The sequence below is a fragment of the Myodes glareolus genome, chromosome 4, assembly GCF_982192425.1.
Source record: "Myodes glareolus chromosome 4, mMyoGla1.1, whole genome shotgun sequence".
In the NCBI taxonomy this organism is placed as follows: Eukaryota; Metazoa; Chordata; class Mammalia; order Rodentia; family Cricetidae; genus Myodes; species Myodes glareolus.
In genome coordinates, this window is record NC_142029.1 from 83,716,969 (window position 1) to 83,742,429 (window position 25,461).

The following is a 25,461-nucleotide window of genomic DNA, read 5'->3' on the forward strand; positions in this document are numbered from 1 at the left end:
GTTTGACTTTAGCTTTGTTTTTCATCTTTTGTTCCTGACTAGTCTCTGATTAAAAGAAAGTGAGTGACACTTGGTAGATCAGCCAAAGTGGAATTTATTGTGATGGTATACAACTTTCAGACCAATTAAATCTGGCTGACTGTCAAGAATATAGGCAGTGGGCCAGTACTGATGGCATTCTTTGTTTTTCTCCCAGGGACTTGATTTTTCTATCCCTTTTACTCAGGTCATTTGATTGAAGACAAGCCTTCTGGGTGTGCTTACTTCATACATATCCCTAAATCCCAAATAAGAAATTTCAGTCCTTTGCTTAGTTTTTTTGTTGTTTTTCCTTCCTAGGATGGATCTCATTCAGCCCAGGATGGTCCTGTACTCTTGATTTAGCTGAAGATGACTTTAAACTCCTCCTGATCCTCCTGCCTCCACTTCTAAGTGCTAGGATTATAGGCATGCTGTTTATATGGGGCTGGAGATCAAGCCCAAGATTTATGCATGCCAGACAAGCATTCCGTCAACTACAGCTGAACCACATCCTCAACCCTGTATTGCCTAGTCTTATAGCAGCCAATTAGCCTTGTCTTGGAAGCCTGGGTTTCTTTCATCAACTTCCTCTCATATGTGATAGCGGTCTTTCAGAACTAGACCTAAAGTTACTGCTCACAAGGATATTTATGGTTCCTGAGTTTATTTCAAAAGAGTGCTGACAAAATGTTGAAGCACCAGTTCCCATGTGGAGAAGGCCATAGTGAAATTGGCAACTGCTTTTGTTGTTGTTTTAATAGGTTGTGTAATACAGTTGGAAGGTATTAGTCACTGTTCTACTGTTGTTAAGAGACACCATGGCCAAGGTAGCTGTAAAAGAAAACATTTAATTGTGGGCTTGCTTACAGGGGTTTAGTCCATTATCATCATGGTGAGGAACATGGTGGTATACAGGCAGACATGTTGCTGGAGAAGTAGCTATGAATTCTGTATCTTGTACCGTAGGCAGGCAGGCACTGGCATGGGCTTTTGAAATCTTAAATCCACCCTCAGTGATTTCCTTCAATAAAGTCAAACCTCCTAATCCTTGGATTCTTTCAAATAGTACCTCTCCCTAGTGACTAAGCCTTCAAATCTATGAACCTATAGAGGCTATTCATATTCAAACCACCACAATCTGCGTAACTCATTGCAACCTTAATATCTCAAAGATGATTAAATATAATGACCAGACAGTGTAGCACTAGACAGTTAATAGTTAAGTTTATTTTGTTGTTGTTTTGAGATAGGGTCTCCCTATGTAGTTCTGTCTATCCTGAGACTCACGGTGTGGACAAGGCTAGCCTTGAACTCACAGAGATCTGCCTGCTTCTGTCTCCCAAGTGCTGGGACTAAAGGCATTTGTTTGGCACTTATTTGAGAAATATCTGCTAACTGCCCACATTTGAGTAGCCGTGGTTTATGAGTTGTTCAAGTGAAAACTTGAAAAAATCATTTTACTTGAAACTCTTAGTAGTATCACAGATGTTTTTCTCCAGGCAGTTAAGCAATTATAGTACTTTTTCTAAAGTGTTTTTTGTTTGTTTGGTTGGTTTTGGTTTTTTGAGACAGGGTTTCTCTATAGTTTTGGAGCCCGTCCTGGAACTAGCTCTTGTAGACCAGGTTGACCTCAAACTCACAGAGATCCGCCTGCCTCTGCCTCCCATTGCTGGAATTAAAGGCGTGTGCCACCACCACCCAATTTAAAGTTTATTTTTTAATTAGCTTACAAGTAGCAAGTTTTCTTATAGCTTTTTCATTCATCACAGCCATTGTACTTTGATGTTAAGCAGAAAGTCTGTATATGTACTTCATCACACAGAATTAGAAAAGATTTTAGCAGCTAAATGTTAAGAAATCAACACTCTGCTTCAATGACATTCTTAAATGAAATTGGTCTTTGTGTGATTAAACCATATAAATACTAGTACAGTTAGGTGCCACTGCCCTGAGTCATCAAGCACTCAGTTTATTCTGGTGATGTTCTGAGATGGGGTCTCACTCTAGGCCAGAGCAGCTTTGATCTCAAGGAAATCCTACTTCAGTTTCTTGAGTGCTAGAATGATAGGCATGAGCTGTTAAGCCTGGCCTCACTGTTGGGTTTTTTGTTTGTTTTTGCTTTTTCAAGACAGGGTTTCTCTGTGGCTTTGTAGTCTGTCCTGGAAACTAGCTCTTGTAGACCAGGCTGGCATCCTCCTGCCTCTGCCTCCCAAGTGCAAGGGTTAAAGGCATGTGCCACCACTGCCGGGCTTCACTATTGGTTTTAAACCATCATTGAAGGACAGGCAAAATATCTGTGTGTTAAGGTACCTGCTGCCAAGCCTAATGATCTGAATTTGATCCCTGGGTTCCAGGTGATAGAGAGAATCAGCTCCAGCAAGTTGTCCTCTGTTCTCCACCATCATAATGTGACACATAACCCTCCCACCACCATGATAAGAAAAACAAAACAAAACACTGGAAAGGTCAAAATGTTAACAAGGGAAAGAGAAAACAATGTCTCAGTTGACCTGGTTGGTTGTTTGGAAGGATTTTAGAATCCTTCTCTGGAGCCTAGGGACCACATTTTGAAAATACTAGTACGGATCAGGCTTGAAAGTTGACTATTTGTAGTGGGAGTTTGGACTGTGAGTGGTGATAGACACAAAAGATGGGTCAAGAACATTGTTTCAAAGCCAGGTATGGTGATGCACACCTTTAATCCCAGTACTCAGGAGACAGAGGCAGGTGGATCTCTCTGAGTTTGAGGTCAGCGGTCTACTGATTGAGTTCTGGACAACCAGGACTGTTAGACAGAAAAAAAACACAGTCTTGAAAAGACAGTGCTTCTTTTTAAAAACTCCTTGTACTGGGCATTGAACCTAAGACCTTGAGTGTGCTAGGCAAGCATTCATTTGAACTCTTCAACCCTTCCTTCATTTTTCATTTTGAGATAAAGTTTCAATAAGTTGACCAAGATGGCCTTTAACTTTACTCTAGTCCACGCCAGCCTTAAACTTCTAATCCTGCCTGTGCCCAAGCCCAGCTGTGATGCTTGTGCTGACATAGATGTCTGAATGGATGATAGTGACAGGAAGTAAAACCAGAGGTGGCAGTAAGGAGGCAGGGCAGAGTGGAAATCACTTGAGTGGGAACTTACCGGGAGTCAACTAGGTATGTAGTTTTGGAGTTTAGAAGGCCAATCTGATCTGCAGAAAATACTTTAGGATTATTGGTGGTGTAGAATGAGTGAAGGTGGATAGATAGGCATGATTGAAGCTACAGTAGCAACTAGAACTTCTAGGGAGAGCACTAATGTGTGAGAAGTAAGCCTACATTTGAAGATAAGTTAAGAAGTTGACTATATCTGTATTGGTTTCTTAACAGGCATGTTGTTGAATAGGGCTGCGTACGTAATACCTGTAATACAAGCTGGCTATGCAAAACTGAGAACTAATGGAACCTGAATCTTTAAAATGGGCAATAAGCATTGTCTACTCTTTACTCTAAAGTAGTGATCTCAACCCTTTAATACATCATGTTCTGGTAACCCCAACCATAAAATTATTTTTATTACTATTTAATAACTAATTTTGCTATTATTATGAATCATAATGTAAATATTTTTGGAGATAGAGGTTTGCCAAAGGGATCTCATCCTCCAGGTTGAAAACAAACAGGAAATTTAGCGCCTTTTGGCACATCATTTGGAAGGCATGGAAAACTGTCTTTAAACGACATGCTCGGGAGAAAATTGCAAAGAACTATTGTGTGAGTCTATAGAAAAAGTTTGAAAAGAGAAAATTATTAACTTTGTTCACTTCCTGAGAGGCTATTAGAACTCTTAACTAGGCATGGTGGGTGTGATGCCAGAGACAAAATGAGTATTAGGGAAGATATGGAAAAAAGAAGCCTCATTCAATCCTGGTGGGAATATAAAAGGATACCACCACTTCGGAAGATAGTTGGGCTGTGAATGTAGCTCAGTGGAAGCATGTTTGCTTAGCATCTACAAGTCCCAGGTTTCAACCCTTCTTAATAGCACCAGTGAATGAATGAACAAATGAAATGGTTAAGCATAAACTTATCATATGACCTAGCTATTGTATGTACACAGTGTCTTTTTTTAAAGATTTATGTGTATTTATGTTTAATTTTTATTTTATGTATATGGGTATTTTGCCTGCATGTATGTCTGTGCACCATGTGTGTGCCTGATGCCCGTGAAGGCCAGAGGAGGGTGTTGGGTCCCCTGGAGTTATAGTCACAGATGGTTGTGAGCTACCGTCTGTGGGTCCTAGGAATTGAACTCGGTTCCTGTAGAAGTCAATATTCTTAACTGCCAAACCTCTGTACATAGTATTCTTATGTATGTGCACAAGAAAAATCAAAATTGGTAATCTTAGGAACCCTTGTTTATATGAGCTAAAAATTGTACCACCCTAAATCTCCTACAGTTGGTAAACTGAAGCACAATTTGCTGAGTAATGGAATGCCACTTAGTAAAAGAAAATTAACTGTGGATACATAATGTAATAGGGATGAACTAAAAAAGTATTAAATTGCTCACTTGGAAAGGGTAAAATATAAGATGCAAAATGTGTCTCAATTTAATTATTTTTGTTTAAAAAAGCAGTTCTTGAATAAGGGAAGTAATACAGACTAACTGAAAATGCAGAAAAGCTAAGTATTGTGTGGCTATTCTTGGGGAAAATTGAAAAAAAATGCTTCTTTTCTCCAGATAACAGACCAAAAAGACCACTTCATTCATGTTTGGTGAACCAGGGGATTATTTGAGTTACTTACAGGAATATAGGATATTCATAACAGCTGATAGAGTCTCTGCTCTCCCAGCCATTGTTTACTGCTGATAGGAAAGGCCTCGTGACCCTTCCTGAGTCTTCTCAGCCTCCCTCCTCTTTACAGGAGAGAATGTCTCAATATGAAGAATGCAGCTACATAACACTCCCATCTCTTCCTCCTCTCCCATTACTTGTGCGCCTTCTGTAGCACTGTTCCCTGAGCCTTGAATAGAAATGGGAAATGTCCATGTCTCATTTTCTCCCATTTATAGCTTAGCACTGGGCCACTGTGCTATAGGGATAGTCACTTACTCTCGGGAGTTTGACTGGTAGAGTCTCTACAGTAACTACCGCCCACTGCAAAACATAAAATACTCCCTCTGCAACAGACAGCAGTAGTAAGTGCAGGAGTAAATATAGATGTCTAGAAGGCATTTTGACAGGCACATAACATCTGTTTAACAAAGCAGTAGCAGCAGCCTCCCACCAGGGCATATGGCCTCCACAGCTACAGGTCTTTGCCCTGGCTTACAAACCAAACACAGGCTGGATAAGTGGAGGGAATGGGAGGAGGGGAGGGAGTGGGAATTTGGATTGGTGTATATAATAAAAAAAGATAGTTTTCTTTTTTAAAAAAAGTAGAGATAAAATTAAAAAAAAATACAGGCCCTCTCCTGGAGTGGACCTCAAATCAGAAATCAGTGACAGCGAGTGCCACTGTTTACTGCATGGTGTCAGAGACAGGGAGGGAGCATGTTTCAGTTCCATCTTTATTTCTTCATCTTGTTCAATTAAGGCAGCAACAAGAACTTACCATCTATTTGTGGCGTGTAACAGAAGCAGCAGTAGTAGTTTTTATGACTTGGGCCTCTCTGACCAGCAGCTTATAGGGAGGTAACCTGCCTGCGGCTCATTTTTAAATAACTATGGCTTCTGGACATTCATTTTTCCACCCACATAGTTTCTTCAGACTCCGTCACTGCTGATTTTACTGTCTTTCCTGATGCTTTTTCACAACTGTAAGACACTTGGGGATTAGTATTGTGTGAAACTTTTTTTTTTTCTTTCTTTTTTTCTTTTTTCTTCAGAGACTGTAAACAGGGCCTCTAAAGGTCTACCAATATCTTATATCTTTCCAAGAAATTGGCAATTTGCCTCTAGATTCAGCATCTAAAGAGACACTAACATAAACAAATTCCAGTATCTCATGGAATATTATCCATTATTTAAATAAATAAATAATACCCATTATTTCTATCCATTGTTTCCTCAAAAAAGCAATCTTGGGTTCAGCATGATGGATGAGAGGCACCTCGTTTGTCTCTCTGTAATCCAGAGAACCATCCTAATTTCTCACCTTGGATGTTGTCATTGGGCATCTGTATCTCCCCATACTTCATGAACTAGATGGTGCTGGCTTTTCTGTTCATCCTGCCCAGGGAACGGGAGAACGGAGCTTACTCTTGTCTGCTGCATTTTCTGCTATAGTTGGACACTTGAGCAGTCTCCACTCCTTAATATGCTATACCACCAGCTTAAATAATTTAAGTACATTCCTAAGGTGAACTGAGTCTTTTCACACATACCCTAACTCCTTGATAAATTGTTTTTCAGGTTTTAAAGTTGTCCAGAGGTTCACAAGTACTGTTTGACTTCTTGTCAGTTTTTCACCTAGGAATACCAACTCTGTACAGAGCAGGGCACATGCACTTTGAAGGTGCCTAAAAAGGCCCTTTGTCTGCTTTATCCTTCTGTCATCCTCTCTTGGTTGCTTTAGCACTTTATAAACCTGATTTGCATGATATTATAAATCATTCAGATCCCCTAGAGCCTTTTCTGTTTTATAAAGACCACATCTTACCATGGGGCTCAGCAAAGCCACTAAAACTTCATTTCTTAATTGTCTGGCCCAAGTAAGTTGAACATCACATACTGCTGCTCACAAGTCCAGATGCAATGGTTGTCCTTTTTTATTGTCTTCAGGGACGGATATGCATGGGACTGGAATATTGTGGTGATTAGTGTCCTTCATGGTTTATATTAGTAAATCCCCCAGGGACTGATTTTGCTTATGCCTCGGCTTATGCAGCTTTTGTTTCAAGAAGGGAAGAGTAGTTTTATTACTCAGGTTCTTTGCTTCCCATGATACTTAGATTCCCAGTCACATCCATGTCCCACAGCCTCACAAACCAGACTGTGAGGAACTCTTTCATTTGCTTGAGAAGTCTGAACCATCTCTCCGGTTCCTAAAAAGGCTGTCTTAATTCAGGCAGTTCAGAGGCTAACTGTTCCCTGATTATACTTTCTTCTACAGCGGCCATTGTTAAGGCCACTGTCTGCACATTGAATCATGAATTTTCCTTCCTTGACATTAAAGGTCAGACCTGAGGGGTGAATTCTTTTCATTTCTGTCTCATTCTCTCCTTCCTCACTGACTGACTGATTCTTCCCATGGGTTGGTTCCAAGTCTTGATCCCAGAAAGGATTCTTTTTAACACAGATCATAATTGTATTCTACTTTTCTTAGGCTACTTACTTGCCAGCGGTAAGAAATGGCATGCCAACACTCCATCTTATCCTCTATTTTTTTCACATTTTCCTGTCAAATCCTGCTAATGTGGAGAATAGTATCTATGTCTTTTTTCTACTTAAAATTCTTCTACAAGCATATCTTCTACAGCTTCTTAAGAACGGAAGATACTTGGGAAATAAAATGGATTTAGTCATTGTTCACCTGTTTATAAATTTCAGGAACAAAAATAATTCTGACTTGAAAATTTGAAGCATTACTACATAGTTTTCCAGTTTCTACTGTGCCAACTCAGAGGCCCTGGGCAGTCTAGTTGCTAGTGTGTTTTGGGTGCTTAGTCTACTTAGCCCATGACCAGATAGATGCACGTCATACTGTTCAAAATTATGTTGATTTGACTCCTTCCGTTGGCTCTTGTGGATTATAAACATTGCAATTTTTTTGAAATAATATATTTATCTATGTATTATTTTGTGTGTGCTGGTGGTGGTTTGAATGAGAAATGTCTCCCATAGATAGTTTCAATTATTTGAACACTTGGTTCCCAGTTTTATCACTGTTGAGGGAGGTGGCTCAGTCTCTCGGGAGTCATTGGAGTATGTCACTGAAGTCAGACTTTGAGAGTATGTGGCCTCACCCTCCTTCCAGTTCACTCTGTCTGCTTGGTGCCTGCATTTGAAGATATATAGGTGTTCTAGTTGATTTTATTGCTATAACAAATGCCATGCCTGAAAGTGACATAAGGGAGGAAGGGATTTATTTCATCCCTTCCAGGTCACAGCCCATTTTTGAGGAAAAACAGGGTGGGAACCCAAGCAGGAGCTTGAAGCACAAACAATGGAGGGAAGCTGCTTTCTGGCTTGCACTCTGGCTCACTTCCTTCTCCAACCCAAGACCACCTACCTAGACCTTGTACTGGCCACAGTGGTCTAGGCCCTCCTACATCAGTTGTTAATCCAGACACAACCCCCAGGCTAATTTGATCTAGGCAGTTTCTCAATTGATTACTCCAGACTGTGTCAAGTTTACATTTAAGACTAATTGGGACAACAGGCGTGTCTTCTTTTTTTAGTATGAAGTACTCAAGTAATTAGTTGATACTCTATCCTTTTCTATATTTGTACTGAAGATTTTGCTGTTGTTAATTTTTGCAATGTGTAGATACAACTGTTCTCTTAGTTATAGTAGTATTTTTGTCTGTAATCAGATATTCTGCCTTATTCAATACGGGTCCTGTTGGAAGCTGCTGTACGAAATTGTGATGGCTTTTTAATGAAAAAGGAAGATGTTATGAACATTTTGGACTGGAAGACCAAACAAAGCAATGTTGAAGTGCCCTTTTTCCCTGCCCGTGTTGTTCTTCAAGATTTTACGTGAGTGACAGCCTCATTTTTATATTACTTTGTATTGTAAATGCATTTGCCTCTAACTTGATGGCCTCATTTCCACATGTAGAATCCTCAGAATGGGCTGATTTGTTTAAAATTCTTAAGCTATATCATTCATTCCTCCATATATGCAGCCTTCCATCTCAGAATAAAGTACTGTTTCTTTACAGCATCCTGCAAGACTGGCCCTTCCTGTTCTGACTGTTTATGGGATATTTATTGGAAGTGTGAATCTTGAACTAAGTGTTGGAGAATGTCCCCCTCATCCACTCACACAAGCCTAGCTTACGTGCCACTGATGTGTGATATCTCTAGTATGTTGCTGATTAATGCATGTATTATGTTCTGTAATCATCAGTGTGTCACATTTGAGTGGTATCTTCAGTATGAAAAATATTGAAGTCATTTGGTACATATTTATATATATATATGGACGAATATAAAATGGTAAAGGCTATTATGACTAGCTTTGAGATAATGCAAGGGCCATGGGGGAAGGGCCTAGAGGAGAGAGTTGCACAGCCAATTATGGTGTTCACTTAGACCTCCAAAAGTAATCTCTTCTGATGTTGGCAGTTCTACTCCTAAAGTTCTCAGATACTGTTGGTGTTGATTCTCATTAAACTAGGGAGTACATCTAATTTTAAATCAGAAGTACATTATCAAAAATAAACACACAGCTAAAAAGAGATGGTTTTAAAAATGGAAGCAAGTGAGTATTAAGCATTTAGACCTGTAATTTGATTGTTCTTTATTTTTCAGTGGGATACCAGCGATGGTGGATTTTGCTGCTATGAGGGAGGCAGTAAAAAGTCTTGGAGGTGATCCTAAGAAAGTCCACCCTGCCTGTCCAACAGATCTCACAGTTGACCATTCTTTACAGATCGACTTCAGTAAATGGTACTGCAGTACAGACGTGTGAAAAGTCACCCTAGTTAACTGGAAGTGGGTAGTGTGGAGGTAGAGGGGTAACGGCTCTGTCACAGAGTAAAGCCTGTTGTGCTCAGAACTGACTTGTACGTTAAAGAAAAAGCAGTGGGACTTAGATTAGTGTAATTCTCTGTACTTATTCTGAGTTTAAAGCTGTTTTCATATTTGTGTATTTCTATTACCATCTTTGATAGAAATGTTTATGCTTATAACCTGCTTTTGGAATGGATATCTGGATTAAGTTTTCTCTTTTTGTTTTTGAATCAGGATCTTGCTCTGATGGGCCTTGAACCCTATTTATAAACCAGGCATCCTCAAACTCCTGCCTCTTCCTCTCCCAGGCGGTAGAATACCAGGCATGCACCACCACAGCCAGCTTCAGTTCCTTTTTGGCTTTTAGTTTACTTACCTTTTAGAGAAAATCTAAGGATTTTCCTTTAACTGGTGATTGAAAATGCTGAGTCCAGTAAAGCTCTGTCTTCCTTACATTGAAGTAAGTTTCGTGTATTTTTAACGTAGTTGGCCAAGGGACGGCTAAAGAAGCTTTGTAGTCTCTGCCAGTAGTCTTTTACATTTCCTAGAGTAGTGGAGTAATACTGAAATGTACTCTAACTCATGAAAGAAATCAATACCATGTATTAAAACTGTATGTTCTTTAAGACCTTACTTCAAAAGAGTATATTGTATTTGCTCAGAGTTACTCATATTAGTATAGAACATTAAAAATGATTATGTCAGATGTGGCTTTAATCACAGCACTTGCGAAGCAGAGATAGGTGTGGATCTCTTGAGTTCAAGGTGGAGTTCGAGGCCAGCCACAAGTACATGGGGAGATTCTGTCTTAAAGAACTCTCTTCTCCTCTTAGCATGTCAAATTAGAAGAAATTTACATCTGCTCCTGGGGAGGTGTGTGATTATATGAGGTGTTTGGGATTATGTTTTTACCTTCATGAACATAAACTACTTTGGTTTGGGGTGGTGGAGAGAGTTGAGACAGTATCTTACTGTGTAGCCACAGTGAGCCTTGAACTCCTGTCAGTCCCCTCACCTCAGATGGCAAGTGTGCCACTATCCTACCTTAGTTTTTCTCTTTCATAACCTGAAATACTTTTCTAACATCAAGTTAAATATAAGCCTGTCTTAGGGTTTCTATTGCTGTGAAAAGATACCATGACCACTTTTATAAGCCTGGCAACTTTTATAAGTAAAACATTTAATTGGGGTGGCTTGCTTACCACCAGAGGTTCAGTCCATCATCATGATGGAGAACATTAGCGACCTACTGGCAGACATGGTGCTGGAGTAGTAGCTGAGAGTCCTACATCTTGTAAGCACTGGGAAGTTGACTGAGACACTGGATGGTGTCTTGAGCGGAGGAAGCCTCAAAGCCCACCCCACAGCGGCACACTTCCTTCAACAAGGCCATACCCATTCCAACAATGCTACAACTCCTAATAGTGTCACTCCCTATGAGATCATGGGGAACAGTTACATTCAAACTACTACACAGCGTTTGGACATCATTTACTTGCTGATGTGAATTTTTTTTAAAGCTCAAGTTTCTTTCACTTATATATTATTATTTTGTTTCCTTTTTGAAATAATAGTGCAATACAGAATGCACCCAATCCTGGAGGTGGTGATCTACAGAAAGCAGGAAAGCTCTCTCCACTTAAAGTGCAGCCTAAGAAGCTTCCGTGCCGAGGCCAGACTACCTGCCGAGGATCGTGTGATTCTGGAGAACTAAGCCGAAACTCAGGAACATTTTCTTCACAAATTGAGAATACACCCATCCTGTGTCCTTTTCATTTGCAGCCAGTGCCTGAGTATGACATTGTTTCTTTTAATATTTTTCAGTTAATATCATACTTCTCATGTCTGATTCCTATTGCATTGCTTTTATAACTTACCTTCTCATTTGCTTTCTAGAGCCAGGCTGGCCCGGAGCTCTAGGCATTCTTCCTGCCCCAGCCTTCCAGGTGTTGTCATTAAAAATGTGCGCCACCATTTTTACCCGCTATAAAGTTGCAAATTTTTTTGTTGCTCTTTACTAGTCAGTTACTAACTTTTTAAAAAAAAAAAAATTAGTAAACAGGGCTGGAGAGATAATGGTTTAATAGCTAAGAACACTTGTTGCCCTTGCAGAGGACTGGAATTTGATTCCCAGAACCCACAGTGGTTTACATCCATTTGTAATGTCAATTCCAGGGCATCAGATACCTCTTCTGACCTCTGTGGTCGCCTCATGCATATGGTACATAGATATATAGTCACCCACATACACATAAAAGCAAAATAAAAACATATAGTAAACAAAAATACTTTTGGCTTAAGAAGTATTAAAACATTTAAAGTTTTAAGTAGCTAGAAAAGGTATTCACACATATACATGGTAAATGCCGAAATGATGCAGTAATTTTGTCTGTCTTTGAATTGAATTTGATTTGAATCTTCAACTTCAGTTTAGTTCTAAAATCTTGGTTTAGTATTATTTATAAAACTTTAGGTTATAGTGATATCCTGTATCCTTTCTAAGGATTAGATGTATTCTGATTCCTTTGCAGTATGGTTTCAATAATTTTATGTAATAACTCCTTACTACCCATTTCCTGCCATGGCAAGTGTGTTGACTTGAGAGAGTAACACCTTTTATATACAAAGTAGCATTCTGACAATGCTTACTGATTCAAAATGACTGATATAACAAAATCTTTATTTTATTTTGTATGTAATGTTTATACCTGCATAAGTTTAAATGTTCCACAAACATGCAGGAGCCCTCAGAAGCCAAAAGAGGGCATCAGAATCCCTAGAATTCTAGTTACAAGTGATTGTGAGATACCATATAGGTGCTGGGAACTGAACCTGGGTCCTCTGCAAGAGCAGTAAGCTACCTTAATTACGAAGCCATCCATTCTCACAAATTGCTGATTTTTTAAAGTTGGTTCTATATAACTGCAGAATAAAGTGTTTAATGTGGTATTTTTATTTCTAAAGATGTAACCCGGTTCCCATCTACCTGTTTTAACTGGCACAGAAGCCAAAGGGGTGGTGAGAATGTGCACACTTTTCTCTGACCACACTCACTGCCCTGTTCATTCTAGCTCAACTTAGTTTCCTTTTATCGTGGTCTGACTGGCTTCCCACAGCAGTCTGAGCGCTTATATGGAAGCTGCCTGTTGTACTCAGTAAAATAATAATTCCATAACTGTCTTGTGTGCTGGGTCAGGCAGAAAGGACTTTCTTGTTGAGAGAGAAAATAATTCTGGGAAAAAGAAACTGAAAATACTTACGGGCATTTTTTTAAATGTGTGACAATGAAGACTTAGACATAAGGCAAATGAGTTTTTACTAGTACATGTATTTAATACCAGCTTTTTATCCTTTTAGACCTGAGACAGTGTTAAAAAATCAAGAAATAGAATTCGGCAGAAATCGAGAGAGGCTTCAGTTTTTTAAGGTATAAATGAGTTGAGGAATTCTTGATTAACATTTATAAAATACTAAACCTGTACAGTTTTTAATATTTAAACTTGTATTTAATAAAAGCTTTATAATCTTGGAACTTTCTTCTACCATATTATTGGAAACCTTTATATTTGGCATAAAAAATAATGAAAATAATGGCCGTATTTTAAGTGAGCAATCCACAGTCTCGTTCATTGGCTTTCTTTGAGTCTTAGAGCACGGTACCTGGCCTAGAACTTGATACATAGTTGAGAATGGCCTTAAACTGATTTCTCCTACCTCCATTTTCTAAGTGCTGGGATTATAGGTAAACACCACCGTGCACAGCTTAATTTGGTTTTAATGATCTTCAAAATGCATAGGCTCAATATTTGTGTATTTTTAGTATTATAAATTTGGAGCAGACCATATTGAACATTATAGTGTCAATATTTGTATCTTGATTATGAATACAAAATTACACAATGTACTAATACTAACACTTGTGTCTCTTAAATCCAAACAAATTATAGTGGAGCTCGGGAGCTTTTAAGAATGTTGCTGTCATCCCTCCTGGAACTGGAATGGCTCATCAAGTGAACTTAGAATATTTATCAAGAGTAGTTTTTGAAGAAAAGGACCTGCTCTTCCCAGATAGCGTAGTTGGCACAGACTCTCATATAACCATGGTGAATGGATTGGGAATTCTTGGGTGGGGTAAGTAAATACCTCAGTATAATTTGGTTTATTTTTAAGAAGGAATACCAAGAATATTATCAGAGGGCAGAGACCCTCTTTGAGACGGTTTCTCATTATAGCAACAAAGGAACAGACTTAAGATTTTTTTAATTATAGTAAAGATGATTTATGGGGAAAAAAAAGGTTGTATACTGCCAGCACAGCACCCCTGTCAGGCAGTTCCCGCATGGTGAGGTCTGTAGCAGTGCTGCTGATGGCTGTGTTGTCACATCCCCTGCTGCCTTTAGAGACCCAAAATTCGTCAGGTCTTTTTGTTCAGTCCTTCATGATCTCTTGTGTCTCACAGCCTTGCCCACCATCCCTATTTACAACTGTTTCAAGATTAAGCACAGTTGCTTCTTGAAATCTCTAATCCTTGTAGAATCTCATCAATCTAAAAGTACCCCAGTCTGTACTTTTTCTTTTTTTAAATATTTATTTATTATGTTTACAATATTCTGTCTGCGTGTATGCCTGAAGGCCAGAAGAGGGCACCAGACCTCATTACAGATGGTTGTGAGCCACCATGTGGTTGCTGGGAATTGAACTCAGGACCTTTGGAAGAGCAGGCCATGCTCTTAACCTCTGAGCCATCTCTCCAGCCCCTGTACTTTTTTTTTTTAATGGAGTGTTATAACTTGGGTTTTTTTCTTAGTTTCAGTTCATGAGACTAAGGCACAAGCCGAATTGTATTCTTATCCAGGTGTTTGTTGGTCATTGAACAGTGCATAACATTCTCAGAAAATGCTTTTTAAATTTAATATTATGATAAAAAATGCCATTTTTTTTTCAATTAAAAAAGTGGAGTCATCCTTTATAAAGGGTTCAGGTCCAAAGTCCACAGTGACAGTAATGTGGCAACTCCTTGTAAGATTCCGTGTGAGTCACACTCGTGAGATGTGGGAGATTTTAAAATGGAAGATGGCTAATCTGAATTGTCGTTAAATGTCCTTTGCTGATGTACTTGTCCTTCTTAACAGGAGTTGGAGGCATTGAAACAGAAGCAGTTATGCTTGGCCTGCCAGTTACTCTAACTTTACCAGAGGTGGTTGGATGTGAGCTAACTGGCTCGTCCAATGCTTTTGTTACATCCATAGATATTGTCCTTGGCATTACAAAGGTAAGTTCAAATATTAGTTGTTACATGAGTGAAGCAGCCCCACAAGAGTCCAGATTTGAATTTATGCTTTTATCCTTAGTTCTCAAATTACTAGCTATATCATAAAGTTACCATAGTAATTACTTTAATTGTAACATAATATATACTTGGAAGTACATAAAAGGTCATTATGTACTTGCTACTTGTCACTCATTTATTAAATAACTTTGTTATAAGCTTATGGGTGAGTTACTGTTGTAATTATTTTAATTGAGAAGAAAATACATATAGCCTAATCATTTATCAAAGGAGCTCAGGGCTCAGTACTAAGTAGAAGACCAAGGTTTCAGACCCAGGAGTCCTTGCCTTTGACAATTATGCATTATTGCCTCATTAAATAACTTGTTGACCACTTGGAGTTTTAAAATGTTATGTTAAGCCAGGTGGTGGTGGCACAGGCATTTAATCCCAATGCATGGGAGGCAGCTCTTTGTGAATTGGAGGCTAACCTGTTCAATATAGCAAGTTCCAGGACATACATACATACATACAAAACAAACAACAACAAAATGTGGTACTTAGCATTTTAATTAAGAAGTCAGGTGTGGTGCACATGCCTATAATCCCAGCATTCAAGAGACTGAGACAAGAGGATCATAAAATAAGAGGCCAGACTCCAGAAAGTAATTTTTGTGTGTGTATGAATCTGTATATATCCATGTTCATGCTTTTGCAAGTGCAAGAGGCATTACCCATAGTTGTTCTTTGGTGCCTTTGTTTAGAGACAGAATCTCATTGACCTGGACTGGCTAGGGATCCACCTGCCTGACTTTCCAGCGCTGGGGTCACAGCATGTGCTGCCATGCTTGACTTTGAAATCGGGTTCTGGGTATCAAGCTGAGGCCCTTGTGCTTACAAGGCCAACAGTTTTACTTTGCCAACTGCGCTGTTTCTCCAGTGTCTATCCCTAGTTTAAAAAAGCAGTTTTATTATACTTACATATTTGTGTATGAATGTGGGTACATATGGGTGCCATGACTTACATGTGGAAGTCAGAAGACAACTTTCAGAAGTTGGCTTTCTTCTATGTGGATCTGAGGAACCAAACTCAGCTCATCAGGCTTGGTGGGAAGTACCTTAACACCCTGAGCTGTCTGACCCTCCTCCCCATTTTTTTACTCCCCCCCAAAAAAAAGCTCAAGATAAAAAAAAAATTATTAGGTAATGCTTTGGAACAGTCTGTGGTAGACATGTGATAGCGTCAGACTTCTCCATTGTCTGTTTTCACACACTTTGAGGTAGTGCTGGCTGTGTATGTTTAGTGTGCTGAATATTAAGTTGTAATACTACAGTCTAGTTTTTCTACTTTTCACTAAGTTCCATTTGAAAAATAGTTAGACTTGAGACATGCGTCTCTCATAATTGCAGTGTGGGTCACTCTCCTCAGCAGTGTTGTCTGAGTTATTGATGAGATAACTTTGGAGCTGCTCCTCAAGGTGAAAGAGCAGTGCCACCTTCTCAGTAGTGATAGTGATTCTTTTTCTCTAAAGGAGCAGTGCACAGTTTATTCCTAAAGGAACAGAAATGTTCTACTTCGATTTTAAAGGAACTAGTTCTTCAGAGGTCCTGTAAACACTATTTTTATTTCCTCTGGCTGTTCTTGCTTTACAATATTACTGTTTGTGTCATTTGACAGCTTATTGTGAGAGAATTCTTACCTATTATGTGTATTTATTGAATATATTATTTCTCTGTTGAGGTTCTTCTCTTTTTATGGTCTTTATAGAATTAACCATCTTATTTCCCAAGTACATAATGTAAAGATAATAACATTTAACCTAATTTAGTTTTTTCTTTTTCAAAGATTTTATTTTTTATATTAATTATGTATATGTCCGAGTCCATGTATGCATTTGTGTGCATGAATGCTGTGTCCACACTGGCCAGGAAAGGGTGTCAGGGCCTCTGGAATTGTGAACTACCTAATGTGGGTGCTGGGAGCCGTACTCAGATCTTCTGGAAGAGAAGTACATACTCTTAACTACTGAGCCATCTCTTCAGCTCCCTTAATTTTTCTTTTTTATCTTTAAAAACTGAGATCGGGGATTTAAAATGCAGTTACAGGAGATCCAACACCCTCTTTTGGTTTCTGCAGTCAGAGGGCATAAATGTGGTTCATAAACATACATTCAGGCAAAAGTGTCCACACTTGTAAAGTAAAAAGAAAATAAATAATAAAAGCAAACTAAGATTAGAAGTTGTTTTAATTACTTGGTAGTAATGAAATCTAATTTTTGGAGAAATTCAGTTTTAAATCATATGTTAAATCTGACCAAAATGAATTTACTTATAATACTGTTCCTGTGGGGGGAGTGGGAGGGTGTTGGGAAGAGGAGCGTAAATGGAAACTTTTATAATTTAATAAAATTACTTTCAAAAAAAAAATACTGTTCCTGTAAATATTTGATCCAGTACTAATAATTTGAAGAATTTTGTATAGCAGCATACAGTTTTAAGTTCACTATAGGGTGTCTCTCGTAAGTATATTAGTATTTCATAAGCTTTATAGGATGCCAGCATTGGTTAGAATACCATTGTTTTATGTACTGTTATGAAGAAAAAAATGCTTGCCAGCTGTGTAGACATCCTGAGGAGTCTAAGATATCTCTGATTTCAGAGACATTAATATGAAAATTATTTTTCTGAGCATTCAGGGATTTTTGTTTTTGTTTTTTATGTTTTTGAAACAATGTTTCATCATGTAGCTCTGGTTCTACAGATCTAGCGATCCACCTGCCTCTGCCTCCCAAGAGCTAGAATTAAAGATGTGCCTGGCCACCATACCCAGCTCCTTTTTTTTTTTAAACACAGACCACTCTTCTATTTGCTGCTTATCTTAAAATACCAGTAAAACCGAAATGAGTTTGTTCCATACAATAAAAGACCTTATCATTAGTAATGGTTAGAAATCCATGCTAATTTTATCATTGCTGATATTGTGTTGTTTCTGCATATCCCTAAAAGCACCTCAGGCAAGTAGGAGTGGCTGGAAAGTTTGTTGAGTTTTTTGGAAGTGGAGTTTCACAATTATCTATCGTTGATCGAACTACAATAGCAAACATGTGTCCAGAATATGGTGCTATCCTCAGCTTTTTCCCTGTTGACAATGTGACACTACAACATTTAGAACATACAGGTAAGAGAGTGTAAAATTATTGTATTTGCAAAGTAGCTGCTTGACAGTTCTTTATAACAAATTACAGTCGTGTATGCTAGTGAGTGTTTATGAAACAGTAACTCTCAGATCTCAACAGATACCTCTAAAAGAGTCCTCAAACCCTAGTCCCCTATGATCCACAGACAACATGTTAAAGGAAGTACTTAAACATTGATACTCACTTTACCTTTGCCTCACAGAGAACAACCTTGCTATCTATCTTTAGTAGAGGAGCAACCAGACGAAAGTTTTTGAGTGTGAAGTAGGGTAGAGTTTCAGGTTCAAGATCTTTGTGGAGCTTGACTGACGAGGGTCTTTGGTCACCCTGATCACTGTAGAAGCTACCTTCAGAATGATAGTGAGTGGATCAACAGGCCCTTGAAAAGAGGGTTTTCTGGAAAGTGCAAAACTTTTTCATCAGGATTTGATGGTAGTAGAGCATTTACGAGAAAAGCGGTGTTTTTGAGAAAGATGGTACCCTACTCTCAGGTGTGTTCCTTATGAGCACATCTCCCCTGAACCTTGTTAGTGTTAAACTGTCTTATTGCACCCCGGCTCTGCTCACCTCATTATTCACTTACTAATCTGAGTTAGGATACTACTGTTTCATTTGTTTGTTTTTTAACTATTTAGCAAACTAGCTTAAAATTTTGTGGCTCACAAGACAATGGTCGGGCTGTTTGGTTCTGGTAGAGCACTTGTCTTATGCTATGGGGTCCTGGCCAATCAAAAACAAACCTAGCAATAATCATTTATTGCCTCATGGTTTTAGTGGGTCGAGGAGTTCAGACAAGGTACAGCAGGAAGAACTTGCTGCTTTGTGTCTAGGGCCTCAGCTGCCCAGTTCACAAGCTGAGGCCTGGAATCCTGAAGACTTTACTTACATGAATGTCAGCTGTGGGCTCAGGGAGGGTTGTCAGCCCATCTGTTCATACATGTCATGTAGTGTACCCATGCGGTTCCCTCATGCAGTCTGGACTCTGGTAAGTAGAGCAGAAGACAAGCTCAAGTAAACATGTAAGTACGTGGCACCTGCCCACCAGTGTAGTTTCACATCCTGTCATAGGGTCTCAGGATTCTTTACTACATCTTATTTTACTGTTCTCTCTTTTAGGTTTTGACAAAACCAAACTTGAGTCAATGGAAAAATACCTTAAAGCTGTGAAATTGTTTCGAAATGATGAGACTTCTTCAAAACCTGAATATTCTCAGGTATATGAAAGTAACTTTCCTAGGAGTAATGAGAAGGATGAGTGCTTGTGTATAACCACTTCGGTTTGAATCCTAGTTCTAAGTACTTAGTAGCTAGGTAACTGGGTGCTGTACTCTTAGAGTTCTTAAGTTAAATGCAGATTTGTAGAACAGTTCAGTCACATAATAAGTGCTTGTCGAGTGCTAACTGCAAATAAGAAGTGCCACCTGTGACGTAATGAGTGACAGCTGTTAATACGAAACCCATCTGTGACCCATTATTTTGACTTTATAATGACATTTACATATTCTAGTGGTAGTAAATTTTGCAACACTTTGTGAAATCTATCATTTTGATTTAAATTTAATTATGGGGGCAAATATATATTTGAGTGCAAATGCCCACAGGAACACCAGATACCCTGGAGCTAGAGTTACATGGGTGCTGGGAACAGAGCTTGGTTTCTATAAAAGAGTAAGTATTATATGCTCTTAACCACCGAGCCATCTCTCCAGCTCCCAGTCTAACTTTTTAACTATTCAGAATATCAACACTTAATTGTTTTTTTTTCCTGCTTCATGGTGAACACTGTTAATATTCCCACTGCTCGACCAATGTCAATTTTTGTGATGTCTATGTCTAGTTTATGAATATTTTGTACTATTCTATTGTTATATGGTCTTAAATGTTAAAGATACTTATAACTCTTATCTATTGGATATTTTTGGTGCCATAGGTAGAATTTACATTCAGGAAAGTTAGTTTTAATGGAATTATTTTTTAGGGCAATACACCAAGGATTTTTAACAACTTGGCATTATGATTTTGCCTTCCCTGGGGTGGGGTTCTTTTTCACCCAACTTTGTTTTCTTCCTAGCATGTTGCTATTTCACACAATTTGAATACTTACATATTTGTCTTTCCCCTAACTAGAGCAGAGTCAGTTCCATGAAGGCAGGAGCTTTGTTTTGATGTATATTCCTAGTTTGTAGAATGGACAAAGAGTCAGATGGGGGAGAGCAGAATATGCAAGTGTGCATGAGGAAGTTCGTTTGTTTACAGAAGGGTCTTCCTCTGGAGTGACCAGGAAGTCACTAATTGCCCAGGCTGTTCTCATATTTGAGGCTGTTCTATTACCGTGGTTTCCTGATTTTAAGTGTAAGCCACCACAGCTGGCTTTTTTAGAGCAGCCTTAAAAGCCAGAATAAAAGACCTAGACATCGAATTTTCAAGATTCTGGAAAAATCTTTAACTTCTCTTACATTTTATTTCTCCTTTGATTTCTGTTGAATCTGGTGCATTATCCACAGTTCTGAAAAATGACAAGTAGAGTAAAATTGCATTGACTGCTTATTGAAAAACACCCTAGCTAACAGCAGAATACAGCTCTGTTAGTGTAATTTAAGAGTGTTTATCATGTGTGAAGTCTTGGGTCCAGTCTCCAGTACTTGGTCACCCACACCTACAAAGAGCTGGAGAATCAGTTCAAGGCCATCCTCAGCTCTGCATTGTAAGTTTTAGGTCAGCCAGCACAACATGAGACCGCACCCCAAACAAATAAAAAGCCCTGGCTGTGCAGAGGAAACCCGTTCTCACTTGGAATCCCAGGACTCTGGAAACTGTGGCAGGGGGATTGTAAATTCAAAGTCAGTTTGGGTTACATAGTTGAAGGCCAACCTGGGCTGCATAGCATGAATATTTTTAAAATAAAATAAAATAAACTCCTCCACCATGTAAACTCTTGACAGTAGTTGGAAATAAAGCTAAAATCCATCAAGATGTTGATTTCAGAAGGAACTTCTTGAGGCTGGAGAGATGACTTAGTGAATAAAAGCATTTACTGCTCTCACAGAGGACCCAAGTGGGTTCCCCACAGCCATATGAATCTCATGACTGTAACTCCAGTTCCGAGGGATCTGACAGCCTCTACTGATATCTGCAGGTACCAGACACATATGTGATTCACATACATACAATATATGCAGGCAAATAGTCATACATTTAAAATAAAACTAAATCTTTAAAGAATAATAAATTCCTTTGGTGTTTACTTAGATCAAAAACTAGGATTAGTTAAATCCTTAAAATCAAAATAGAATCAGTCAGAATAAGCTTGGCTATAAACAGTGAAAAGGCTATCATGAAGAGGAAGTTTCAAATTTGCTTTACCTAACCTCATAAAATAAAATACACAAAAGAAATGATAAATATTTGGAGAAAGAAATAGCTAATGTGCAACTGAGATGTTAACAAAACTAAAGATTTTTAACCACGTAATAGAAGCCTACTCATAGGAGCCTAGCAGCCAGGTCATCTAGAACCGGAGAGAAAGGAAACCTCTCTGTGCTATGGTCCTGCACACACTCTGTTGACCAGCCATCACATGTGAGGTGACTGGGGGCAGTGTTTACTCACCATCAACTTTGTGATCTCAGAGTAAGGCGTGAGTGGAAGTAGAACTCAGAAGCAGTGAGCTGGTGATAGCAGAGCTTCTGCTTCAGTATTGTGCAGGCATCCTCTGTGACAGTGGTTTTGGTTTTGTTGTTCTTTTAGGACAGTCTTATGTAGCCCAGGCTGGTTCATTCTATAGGAAGATGACTTTGAACTTAGGATCATCCTGTCTCTGCGTTTGGAGTGCTTGGATTACAGACAGTGCACCATCAAGTCTGATCCCGTGTGGTACTCAGGTGGATTCCAGGGCCTTACACATGCTAGACAAGCCCTCCAGCAACTGAACTGCATCCCGAGCCCCTTTGACACTATTTATATCTGTAGGAGAAAAAAAGACATTTGAGGAGTTTTCATAAGCTGTGTTAAGAAGAAAGTAAATGTACTCATCTATTTTAAAAAGTAGCGTTTGCTTTTATATCTCTACTTAGAAATTCTGATTTCTCTCCCTCCAATCTCTGTTTTCCTAGGTGATACAGATTAATCTGAATTCAATAGTTGCATCTGTCAGTGGTCCAAAAAGGCCTCAGGATAGAGTTGCTATAACAGATATGAAAAGTGATTTTCAGGCTTGCTTAAATGAAAAGGTAAATTACTTTATTGTTACTTTTATGCTGTGTGCTAAGTAGTAAAGGATTTGGGACTATTTCATAAATTCAGTGTATATTATGGCATATGCCAACAACCTCTTTTTTTCTTCCATCAGTCATTCATTGAGCTTATTCTTCAACTCTACTCTGAGGGTCGGAGTTTGGATTATATTTATTAAAAGTAATCAAAAGTTTATAAAGTTATACTTTTTAGTCACAGTAGTCACCTTTGATAATAATCAGCTACACGTGGCCTGCTCTTGAGTTTGTCAGCACAGTCTGACCATCTCTGTCAGTGAAGGACGTTTTTTTTGGGCGGCCTCAGTGCTAGAAAGATGTCACCACATTGTAATTATTCTCGTAGAATCTGACAAAAAGCAAAAACTGAATAACCATGGTTTGGAGGTTTCTATTTTTTGTCTTGAGAGTTACGTATTTAGTCTTGTGTCTTGCTCTGTTTTATTAGGAAAAACCAGAGTTGGCCTTGTCTCCCACGCCTTGCTTTACAGTTTCTTTACTTTTTATTTGGAAAATATTAAACTCATTCAGAAGAAATTTCTCTAATGAATTGATGTGTTCCAGTTGGGCAGCTTCAGTACTTACTAACTCAGCAAATCTTCTTTCTCTCTTCTGCATTCATACACTTGAGTCCTTTGGTGCAGATCTTTAGAATAGGAAGAGTTTCTACCATGTTTTGGGAACACCTGTAAACAGGAATGAATAGGGAACATCTGAGTTAGGACTGGCTCTGGGAGGTTGACTGCAGTCACTTGATGTAAAAAAGTATTGCTTCTGAACGTCACTAGGCTCCTCTTGTAACTATTCAAATCGAGTTGCACTTCTGAGTGGTGTGGACCTTCTGTGTCTTAGTAGAACTTCAACTGTTAAACGCTGAAGTGTCAGGTGTCCACGCTGTGTTCTCTGTTACTCTTTCCTCTGCAAAGTCAGTAATATCTACATGCAAATTTATAGGTTGGATTTAAAGGTTTTCAAGTTGCAGCAGAAAAACAAAGTGACACTGTCTCTATTCATTATGATGGAAGTGAGTATAAGCTGTCCCATGGATCCGTGGTCATTGCTGCAGTTATCAGTTGTACCAATAATTGTAATCCGTCTGTCATGCTTGCTGCAGGTAGGTTGGTGTTTATGACCGCAATTATTCTCTCTTGTAAATTATTGTTTTTCTGTTATATTCATTTCTCTTCCTTAGATGATGTATCCATATTTGTGTTCCATATTGAGAGACACTGAAATTTTTAATTAAGTTGTTAGGACCTTGAGTTTGATGTATAGTGTTTTTATTACACAAAAGGTAGCTTTTGAAAACGGTAATTTACATATCTACTAATTTTAAATTGTATCTGTCTTTAGTAAATTTAGAAGTACCACAGGTATTGCTTGAACTTTTTCCTACCAAGGAATATCACAGTACACTTGATCCCACTCAAAGTTATGCAAGTGAGGGATCATTAGCAATTAGTGTCAGTTTGTATACACAGTGACAATCTCCCCCTCCTCGAGATAAGGTTTCTCTGTGTAGCTTTGGAGCCTGTCTTGGAACTAGCTCTGTAGACCAGGCTAGCCTCAAACTCACAGAGATCTGCCTGCCTCTACCTCCCGAGTGCTGGGATTAAAGGCGCGTGGTATACAGTGACAATTCTTAATGTCTGTACAACTATGTATAATTGATATTAAATTGCTCTTTATTTACTATAATTATGACATTTTTGATTCAGTCAATTGCTGTATGTGAATATTCTTTTTTTATATATTTTTGTGATGCCAAGGTGTCTGCCTATCCCCTGATAACTTACAACGTAGTGACTATTTTATCTACTAAAAATTTCAATTCAGTTTCAGTGATTAAAATGTACAGTAGTAATGATAGAAAGTTTATGAGTTTGAGATTTTACTATAAATTGTAGTCTGAGAATAATCACACCATTTTCTTGGTTTTTATTCTAATGTGAAGGAGGAAAGGGTATATTGTCTTATTCGTTGTTTGTTGATTTTACAGGTCTTTTGGCTAAGAAGGCTGTTGAAACTGGCTTGCGAGTTAAGCCTTATATAAGAACAAGTTTATCTCCAGGCAGTGGGATGGTTACGCATTACCTCAGTTCAAGTGGAGTGTTACCCTATCTTAGCAAGTTAGGGTAAGTTACATTTACTGTTGGTATTCACCAGGTATTAAATGTATTTAAGAAACAAGAGAAGATAAAAACAAAAATGTTACTTGTTCTAAGAGAAGATGGCTCCCTTAAGTCAGCACAGGACACATCCAGACAAGTCATCAGCACTAAAGGAGATTTATTACCTGGAGGGACAAGTGGTGGAGGTAGGGCTGCAAAGGCAGACTACAAGCAGCAATAAGCAAGCTTATTTTGCAGGAGTGGGTTTTTAAGGAGAAAAATGGGGAGTCTGTGCTAGGGTGAGCTGGTAAGTTCTGATTAGATGTACTAGACAAATAATGAATTTTGATTGTTGGACTTTGGTGTTTAGAAATGAGCCAGTGGCCATATAAGGGAATGGACCTTGGGGGCTAGCTTTAAGAGTGTAATTTAACGGTGTTTGGCAAGGGAGAGAAGGAAAGATGAAAGGCAAAACCTCGGTGCCATGTTTTCCGTGCTCAGGCTGTCTAACTGGTTACCTTGCCATTGTCACACAGTCTCATGCCTACCACTCAGATGTTCATTGCAAATATGTCATGAGCAAGACACTTGGGAGTCAGGACAGGGGAAACCAAGTCACAGTGAGGAATGCCTAATTCTCATGAGTCATCTGCAGTTCAGAAAAGAGTAAAATAATACAAGTTGCATTGATTTAATTAAAAGATTGTCTCTGGGCGGTCGTGGAACAAGCACTTGTGAAGCAGAGATAGGCAGATCTCTGAGTTTGAGGCCAGCCTGGTGTACAGATCAAGTTCCAGGATGGCCAGGGCTACGCAGAGAAACCATGTCTCAAAAAAAAAAAAAAAAGAACTGATTGCTTTAATTCAGATTTTGCAAAGTTATTGGGTGTACAGTATGTTGGTTAATTTGTATGTGAACCTTAAAAGAAACTTAATTTTTATGTTTCTTCCA

General features: G+C 38.7%; 1 protein-coding gene across 2 annotated transcripts in view; it reads left to right on the plus strand.

Annotated features, from left to right (window-relative positions):
* Ireb2 (iron responsive element binding protein 2) overlaps positions 1-25,461 on the plus strand; it is a 45,762-nt gene that overhangs the window by 6,577 nt on the left and 13,724 nt on the right. For both annotated transcript variants that reach the window (XM_048417594.3, XM_085688774.2), the window contains 11 exons: positions 8,540-8,705; positions 9,483-9,620; positions 11,258-11,476; positions 13,041-13,110; positions 13,631-13,814; positions 14,816-14,955; positions 17,959-18,130; positions 19,266-19,363; positions 22,262-22,378; positions 23,354-23,513; positions 24,399-24,534. In XM_048417594.3, coding sequence (XP_048273551.3) covers positions 8,540-8,705; positions 9,483-9,620; positions 11,258-11,476; positions 13,041-13,110; positions 13,631-13,814; positions 14,816-14,955; positions 17,959-18,130; positions 19,266-19,363; positions 22,262-22,378; positions 23,354-23,513; positions 24,399-24,534 — 1,600 coding nt within the window. The remainder of the gene's footprint in view (positions 1-8,539; positions 8,706-9,482; positions 9,621-11,257; positions 11,477-13,040; positions 13,111-13,630; positions 13,815-14,815; positions 14,956-17,958; positions 18,131-19,265; positions 19,364-22,261; positions 22,379-23,353; positions 23,514-24,398; positions 24,535-25,461) is intronic.